This window comes from Schistocerca cancellata, chromosome 5 (genome assembly GCF_023864275.1).
Source record: "Schistocerca cancellata isolate TAMUIC-IGC-003103 chromosome 5, iqSchCanc2.1, whole genome shotgun sequence".
Taxonomy (NCBI): domain Eukaryota; kingdom Metazoa; phylum Arthropoda; class Insecta; order Orthoptera; family Acrididae; genus Schistocerca; species Schistocerca cancellata.
This window is the reverse complement of record NC_064630.1, coordinates 679,352,504-679,362,194: the sequence shown is the minus strand read 5'-3', so window position 1 is coordinate 679,362,194 and position 9,691 is coordinate 679,352,504. Positions and strand designations below refer to the sequence as shown.

The following is a 9,691-nucleotide window of genomic DNA, read 5'->3' as shown; positions in this document are numbered from 1 at the left end:
GAGTGGCGGAGCAGCGCGGCGCATGCGCGTGCGGAAGGCGGGCCGTTCCCGCATCTCGGCGGCCGGCGGCAGTGGCGTCCGCGGAACACGCGCGGCTACAGCGCCTGCGGCGGAACGTGCTGGCGGCGGCGCACTGGCGCCAGTGGCGAGTGGCGAGGCGGCGGCCCGGCCTGGAATCGCGCCAGGTGGCGCGGCGCGAGCCACTCTTTGCGGCACCGGTTCTCGTCTGCCATTAAAAAAAAAGTTGTGGACCTACTGTTGTGGAACATACATTCTCCAAAACCTTCGACACGTGCAAGGTCAAATGTGGCGGATGCACAATATTTGCGGGGAAATAAATAATAATTTGCGACAGCAATGCCGTAGTCACTCATTGCTTTAAGATGGGGTAACAAATAAAAACAAACACTTATATCTGCTAGATTTTTACACACAATAATCTTCAGGTATCTCAACGAACGAAAAAGTAATTGCTATAGTGCTGTCTGAATTGCATGTAGCTACCTAATGCTCACTCGTGCAATAGAAAAGAGAGGAAATTTATTCGACGCGGTGATGAAGAGTAGCAAATAGCATCCAGACACAAAAGATTCCTTAAAGGCTATTGGGCCTGCAACTAAATCCCCTTTCCGTGTTTTTGTAGTTCTTAGAAAAAAGCAAAAAATACAGTTGGTGCTAATAAAGCACCCAAAGGAGATAAGTGTACTGGTGTATATTTTGGACGTGATGCAGTGTGATTCTAACCCGTGTGACGTCATCAAATAGTGTTCTCATAATATAGTGTGCCAATATTACGCAGACCAAGTGAACTGACACTGGATCCCAAACACCAAAGATGAAGACCACTGGAGCGGCCTTCCAACTCGCTGCAGCGTTTCTGCTGGGCGTGATTTCACCGGTATCTGTCTCAGCTCAAGGTGAGTAGCGGAGGTTACTTCCTATAATGTGTGAAAAGACAACTTACAGAGAAATATCAAGATGCTAATGATATTCGATACTGACAAGGGATATATTTGTTGACTTCTACTCTGTGTATACATCAATGTGTCCTCATCTAGTGTCAGTGAAATTGATCGAGTTGTTGATTATATAAGAATCGAAAGTGTCGCCCAACCTCAAGCACGTTTACGTTATTCTCACAACTGTCCATCTTAGCACCCAAGCCTATCCTACATGTCAGTTTATGCTGTAAACGCATGGCGTCCGAACTTAAAATTTTTGGTGAGCTCGGAAAGAAATATCATTAAAAAATGACACCATGATCCAAAATTTCTCGATACAACGAGAAGTGGCTGTTCAGAAATTTTTACGATTATTTGAAGATGTACTCTCCAGTTCCTGTTTTCAAAAGCTCAATTATGGTGACATGGGCAGGGCAAACAGTCATTCAGTTATGGAGATATTTTCGGCATCTTTTCTCTACCGTACCTCTCATAAATGTGGAACCGTTATTTCGTGGTTTCTGAAGGATACAATGTAAACTACATTTATTGGCCTTTAATATAAAAGTGCCTCCAATTCCAAGGAGAATGCTGCTTGCTGCGACTTACCTAATATCTGGCCTGACTTCGAGGCCTTTCTCGAATGATATGGTTAGTCAAATATTTTAGTATTTCAGATATTCTCGACAAACCTGTCATCAGATCCAGGCAAAATTGGAAGCTTTTGACTTGTAGTTCATTGTCTTCGAAGAGGAGGGGAACAAATGTCACTGAAATGAGGGATATCCACAGGCATAAGTTATAATGGTGCGTCAGACCAAAGGTTACACAAGCGCCAACAATGGTACCTCTTCCGCAACATCTTTGGTCTTATACCGCTAAAATAAATGCTGCAGAGTGTGCCAGGGGAGCAATGGTGTAGACGTGATGTAACTTCGCTGGAAAGGCATAATCTCTGGCCGCATGGAAACGCCTACATCATTTATATCTGTGGACTCTCGTCACAGCAGACACTTTCAGTTCCTCTCCTAGTGTAGAGAATGGAGGATATTAATCCAAAGCTTGACATTTTGTACCAATTCGACGTGATAAATTTCGTATTGCAGAAGGCCGACAGTAATACAATATTTCCATTATTTCTTCTGGAATACGTGCTCCAAAGACGTTGTCAACTGGTATTCTACTGTACATTCAGACCACCAGGAAGTCCTTTCTTCCAATGAGAAGTAATGGAGGAAGGTGTGAAAACTATAGCTGTTCTCTGACACACATTTTCGTACGTATCGATACTTCACGAGACACTTTCGTTAATCCCAGTCACTACATGTTCCTGCACATTAAATTCTACATGCTGTTACGAAATTATTTATTTGTTTTAGTTTATATTTATATATTTCTTTCATCTAGCAACATTACGACATTCTCTGCTACGGTCGCAGGTTCGAATCCTGCCTCGGGCATGGATGTGTGTGATGTCCTTAGGTTAGTTAGGTTTAAGTAGTTCTAAGTTCTAGGGGACTGATGACCACAGATGTTAAGTCCCACAGTGCTCAGAGCCATTAGGACATTCTAGTCGCTTCTTGATTCTGACCAGGCATCCCTAGTAAGTTAACAATACAATATACGCAGTACATCAGCAATACATAATTATAATAGTAACAGTAATAATAAATATAGTAATGTTTAATGATATTTCAGGAATACCAGTCTAGTTAACACTGTATTATGTAATTTGTTGTTACGTTTTTATATGTGACTATCTAACGGAAATTCATGGAAGCAGTACAGAATTATGGACAAATAGATAAACATCTACGACGTGAATACCTTAAAGAGACAGAACTATGACTATAATAAATTGAATAGTAATACTTCACACAATTACAATTCCTAAAGGGTTTTGATCTCATTGTCCTTGAAAGCTTCCATATTACTTGTAGGTAAGGCATTTTCAACGGTTTACTCCTTTATCACCAATTACTTCCTGTGAAGAAGTTTCTGTTTTGGAATCCGACCTTATTGTCACGGTCAGTGACTGGATGCTACTCAAAAAGAGAGATGCTTTGAGGTATGGAAGATGACGACATTAGTATATGCCCCCCTCCCTCCCCGGAACAGGAAAATGACAATTCCTCTTCAGACTGCTTGTCATTATTCTGCACCAAGATTCAGACTTATGTCTAAAGTCTTTTGGAGCGAGAACATAAAACGCGTGGGCCGGTAATCAATCCATGACAAGAGGACGTTAATTACAGGCATGGATCTAATGATAATCGATAGGCTGCCAGCAAGTGTCCTCGCTATGGGGTGTTTTACACTGACACGCAACAGCACAGCAACAGATCTACTGCGGACGAGTTCACAGTCGTCTGGCCAATACAGTAGCCAATTAGTAGAGTGGTAAGCAAAAGTTAAGGACGACAGTAACTTTCTCATGCCATGCCACTACCAAGTAACATAGTTCGATGAAACCTGATCCATACATAGTACAGTATAGTATAATAACTAAAAGAAATACGCCATGAGACCACCTCAAATATCACTATTATTCGAAGACAGTAGTTACACTGGGGCCACCAAGATTCATGTTGGTTCCCAGAAATTTGCAAAAGGTGGGACATGGTTCTGAATACTGCGAGCTATAATCGCGGACAGCACTGCATACATTGCTGTGTGCTCCCGTGCTGACTAAAAGGTATGTAAGGAGTTTTTGTGGAAAGGCTTTCCATTCCTTCACCAGAGCGGTTGAGAACTGCTGATACGACTCCTCAACGCATCTTACACGCACCCAATGCCTTTTAAGTCGGCGTAACGGGTAGACCAGTCCATTCGCGGAATTTCCTCCCTTTCCGAGAGCTGCTTCACCTGCGCTCTTCGACGTGTTCGCTTACTGTCACCCTAAAACTAAAGTCACTGCCGAACGCAGGTCTGAAAAGACGCACAGACGTAGGAGTACGGTGTCACACTAACGTTGACTAGTAGTGTACTATGTTCAAAGATTTGGATGTCAGCATGCTCAAGCAACATCATACCTCCCCACACCCTAAAGATCGTGTTGGAAAACGTCCCTGGGTAGATTACGTTTTTCCACCTCGTCATATAAGGATGTGTCCAGCATTGCTGGTCGAGGTGTGTAAGGTGGTCATGTCATTTTGAGTTTCGTATGCTATCGACGTACACGTGAGAGAGAGAGAGCAAATTACATTATTGTTAAGCTATCTTTGGTCTTGTCGTGGCACAGTCTTATCCTCTGCGCAGTCTGATACATCCTTAGTTGAAGTGTGGTAGGTGATGGATGTATTGTGTAGTGCTGTGTTGACTTCTGTTTGTATCTGTTAAATGAAGAAAAATTATTGTAGAGGACACCAAGAATGTATATGATGTATATATTGGAAAGTGAAAGGAATATAAATGTTGAATAATATTATTTTTTGAAGAGAAGAGGCTTTACGTAAGAAAGCAGCGCTGCACACCTAAGCTTTAGAAATGATCATCGGAAGATTGTTAACTTGGATCACTGTCTCAGAAATGAGAGAAAGACCACAAGCTATTTGACTTGGTTCACTAGCTCACAGCTGAGAGGAAGACCACCCCACTTCCCTGAGTCATATTAACTGACTAATCTGTTTGATTTTTAAAGAAATCTTCTGTTAACATTGTACCTTCTTTAAAACATTGTTCACTTTGTTAAGCATAGTATTGTTTACTCCAGTGTCTTGTGTGAAGTTCACAAGAGGTCTTACTCTGTCTGTTTAAATACATAGTTCATTCTAAAAGCGTGCTCTAGGAACATCATTAAAAATATTAATAGTTATTCTCCCCTCACCCTGTTTACCATTACGCGTTACCAGATGTGGTACGCTATAGTTTTTGTTTAGAAGCAGAGATCTAGCTTAGCCGCTTCGTGCTTACTGTTTGCTTTTGTACTGTCGAGAAATCTTCAACAATGTCGTCAAGACGCGAGGTAAGCGAAAATTTTTGTTACGGTCAGATAATTGTTTTACTTAAGTTGCCAAGTTAATATGAAGACAAATTAAATTCAGACCAGTTACATTCAAGAAATTAGGTTCTGTTTAGCATACAGGTCTAAGTTGGATAACAGTTTGTGAGTACATAGTTCTACATCTACATACATACTCCGTTTGTCACCAAGCGGTGTGTGGCGGAGGGCACAAATCGCGCCAAAGTCAAACTTTCCCCACTCTGTTCCACTCGCGGATCGCGTGACGGAAAAACGACTGTCTGGACGCCTCAGTACGAGCTGTTATTTCCATTTTGAATGGTGATCATTGCGTGATTTGAAAGTTGGAGGTATTAATATATGCTCTACATGCTCTGTGAAGATCGGATTTCGGAATTTTGTGAGCAGCCCCTTCCGTTTAGCGCGTCGTCTATCTGCAACAGTGTCCCACTTCAAACTTTCTATGAGATTTGTAACGCTCTCGCGATGGTTAAATGTACCAGTCACGAATCTTGCCACTCTTCTTTGGACCTTCTCCGTCTCTTGAGTCAGACTAGCAAAACTCCAACACTGGACGAACTAACGTATTGTAAGCTATTTCCTTTGTTGAAGGACTGCATTGCTTCAGGATTCTACCAATAAACCGGAATTAGAGTTCGCCTTACTCGTTACTTGTGTAATCTGATCATTCCATTTGAGATCATTTCGAATAGTCACACCCAGACACTTGACGGACGTTACAGCTTCCAAAGACTGGGCATGTATTTGCCATTCGTACATTAATGGGGATTTTCGCCTTGTTATACGCATTAGGTTACACTTACTAATATTGAGAGATAAATGCCAGTTATTAGACCACGCATTTATTTTCTGCAAATCCTCAACTTTCGTGTGGTACTACTTTCCTGTAGACTACAGCATCATCGGTAAACAGTCTAAGGCCACTGTCAATACCGTCAACCAGATTGTTTATGTAAATCGTAAAAAGCAGAGGACCTAGTACACTGCCCTGGGGCATACCTGACGTTACGCTTGTTTCTGTTGAAGTCACCCCGTTCAGGACGACATACTGCTTCCTGTCTCTTAGAAAACTTTCTATCCACCCGCATATGTCATCGGATAGACCGCAAGCGCGCACTTTTTGTAACAAGCGACAGTGCGGAACTGTGTCGAACGCCCTTCGAAAGTCGAGAAATATGGAATCAACCTGGGAGCCGGTATCTAGAACCTGTTGTATATCATGCAAAAAGAGGGCTAACTGTTTCCTAAAATCGTGCTGGTTTCTGCAGATAAGCTTCTCAGAGTCGAGAAAGGTAATTATGTCTGAAGACAAAATATGTTCCATGATTCTACAACAAATCTATGTCAGTGAAATTGGCCGGTAATTATGTGCATCCGATTTTCTACCCATTTAATAGATTGCTATGACCTGGGCCTTCTTGCAGTCCCGTAGAATTTTCCACTGTTCCAATGGTCTCTGATAGATAATGGATAAGAATGGTGCTATATTTATAGCATAGTCAACATAAAATCTTATGAGGATACCGTCTGGGCCAGATGCCTTCCTGGCGTCTAAGGATCAAGTTTTGGTAATACGTAGACTTTTATAGAAAGGGAGGTAAAGTTAGGCTAAATTTCAGACAGAAAAAAAATAGTGGGGAGGTTACAGGTGTTGCTGTACATGGAAACATAATATAGGGTTGATGTACCTGAAATCCAAATATTTGAAACTGCACACTCACCGGACAGTGTTGTTGTGCTTATCAAAAATGGTTCAAATGGCTCTGAGCACTATGGGACTTAACATCTATGGTCATCAGTCCCCTAGAACTTAGAACTACTTAAACCTAACTAACCTAAGGACAGCACACAACACCCAGCCATCACGAGGCAGAGAAAATCCCTGACCCCGCCGGGAATCGAACCCGGGAACCCGCGCGTGGGAAGCGAGAACGCTACCGCACGACCACGAGATGCGGGCCTGTGCTTATCAACTCCTCCCTCATGTACATCTTTTAAGGGTACAGTCTGATGGAGAATCATCGTTTTATATTTCTGAATGGGCGTATTGTAGTGCCTTAGATCAAATTTTTCGTGAGTTCTGCCCAGTCATTTTTATGAATGACCGTGACAATATCGAAGAGCGCAAGTAGAGAAGCTCTAGGAACGAAAGGATATTCAGCGAATTTATTGGCCTGCCCGTTCCCCCGACTTAAGTCCCATCGGGCACTTGCGGGATTCCCCAGGTAGATGTATTTCAGGACATCCACATGCACTAACGAACATCAGCAGTTGCCAAGCGAGCTGATGGAACGCCGTATCACAAGAAATTCTTACCAACCTTGTGGACAGCATTGGGGTATCTTGCAGAACATCCATTGTTGTTTATGGTCATAGAACACTCAGCTTAGCCGAGCGTTCTGGGGCGCTGCAGTCATGGACTGTGCGGCTAGTCCCGTTGGAGGTTCGAGACCTCCCTCGGGCATGTGTGTGTGCTTGTCCTTAGGATAATTTAGGTTAAGAGGGACCGCATCGAAGGTCTGTTCCGATTGCAGGGAAAGCGGAGAAACATCAACTGCTGAGTCACAATGCGGACGAAAGAATGTGTTAAGTGATCGTGATAGCCGGTAATCGAAAACGATTGTGACGAGAAATACGAAGACGACAGGTGTAAAAGTCAGTGCACAACTAAATGTCGCACTCCCGTGTCCTGTCAGCAACAAAACAACACGGAGATAATTCCGAAAGCAGAGATCTCCAGGGCGACCTGGAAGTCCAGACCACTCATCTGTGATAAAGAAGCGCGTAACGGGAAAACGTGGTGCCAGAGCCATAAAACATGGACAGTTGGGAATTGGATAAAAACTTGGTCGGATGAGTGTTGTTTCACAGTATTTCCAACTTCTGGCGCAGTTCACATGCTAGAGTGAAACATGGCGAGGGTTCGGCGGTGATTGGGTAGCCGTATCGTGGTGTTCCATTGGTCCCATGGTTACGCTGTTAGTTCGCATTATCTCCAAGGACAATGACAATTTTGGCTGATCAGGTCCATCTCATGTCAAAATGGTAGATTCTTAATGGTGATGCTGTTTTTCAAGATGATAGGGCGCCTGTTCACACAGCCAACATCATCCAGGAATCGTTACGTGAGCACAAGGATACATTATCGCAACTCCTCTGCCCAGTGCAGTCACCATACTTCAATATCATTTAGCCATGCTAGTCTAGTTTGGAGAGAAGGGTTCTTATTTGCCATCCACCTCCATCATCGTTACCTGAACTTGCCATTATTTTGCAGGAAGTATCGTATACGATTTCCTTAAAAATCGTACAGACCTTTTATTTATCCATTCCACAGTGACTGGCACATGTTTAGAATACCAGCGGGTCTCCTACAGCGTATCGGACATGCTATGTGTTTTTGGTGTTTCCGTTGTAAATGCCCAAGTGCTATAGTCTACGGCATCTTTTCTAATTTCCCTTCTGGCAATCCCCACCTCCTCACATACGCGTAACGGTCATCCCCCCTGCTGTCAGCGGACAGCTCAGCTTAATTCCCAGGTATGCAACACTATAGAAAAATTGTTTGTGGCTGGTGCTACCCAGCAACGACCGAAGATACACTCCTGGAAATGGAAAAAAGAACACATTGACACCGGTGTGTCAGACCCACCATACTTGCTCCGGACACTGCGAGAGGGCTGTACAAGCAATGATCACACGCACGGCACAGCGGACACACCAGGAACCGCGGTGTTGGCCGTCGAATGGCGCTAGCTGCGCAGCATTTGTGCACCGCCGCCGTCGGTGTCAGCCAGTTTGCCGTGGCATACGGAGCTCCATCGCAGTCTTTAACACTGGTCGCATGCCGCGACAGCGTGGACGTGAACCGTATGTGCAGTTGACGGACTTTGAGCGAGGGCGTATAGTGGGCATGCGGGAGGCCGGGTGGACGTACCGCCGAATTGCTCAACACGTGGGGCGTGAGGTCTCCACAGTACATCGATGTTGTCGCCAGTGGTCGGCGGAAGGTGCACGTGCCCGTCGACCTGGGACCGGACCGCAGCGATGCACGGATGCACGCCAAGACCGTAGGATCCTACGCAGTGCCGTAGGGGACAGCACCGCCACTTCCCAGCAAATTAGGGACACTGTTGCTCCTGGGGTATCGGCGAGGACCATTCGCAACCGTCTCCATGAAGCTGGGCTACGGTCCCGCACACCGTTAGGCCGTCTTCCGCTCACGCCCCAACATCGTGCAGCCCGCCTCCAGTGGTGTCGCGGCAGGCGTGAATGGAGGGACGAATGTGTCGTCTTCAGCGATGAGAGTCGCTTCTGCCTTGGTGTCAATGATGGTCGTATGCGTGTTTGGCGCCGTGCAGGTGAGCGCCACAATCAGGACTGCATATGACCGAGGCACACAGGGCCAACACCCGGCATCATGGTGTGGGGAGCGATCTCCTACACTGGCCGTACACCACTGGTGATCGTCGAGGGGACACTGAATAGTGCACGGTACATCCAAACCGTCATCGAACCCATCGTTCTACCATTCCTAGACCGGCAAGGGAACTTGCTGTTCCAACAGGACAATGCACGTCCGCAAGTATCCCGTGCCACCCAATGTGCTCTAGAAGGTGTAAGTCAACTACCCTGGCCAGCAAGATCTCCGGATCTGTCCCCCATTGAGCATGTTTGGGACTGGATGAAGCATCGTCTCACGCGGTCTGCACGTCCAGCACGAACGCTGGTCCAACTGAGGCGCCAGGTGGAAATGGCATGGCAAGCA

The 9,691-nt window shown here is 45.1% G+C and overlaps 1 protein-coding gene across 1 annotated transcript in view; it reads left to right on the top strand.

Moving 5' to 3' along the window:
* Positions 1–305: 305 nt before the first annotated feature.
* LOC126188761 (uncharacterized) overlaps positions 306–9,691 on the top strand; it is a 603,220-nt gene continuing 593,834 nt past the window's right edge. The window contains exon 1 of the mRNA XM_049930371.1: positions 306–917. Coding sequence (XP_049786328.1) covers positions 836–917 — 82 coding nt within the window. The 5' untranslated portion in view covers positions 306–835. The remainder of the gene's footprint in view (positions 918–9,691) is intronic.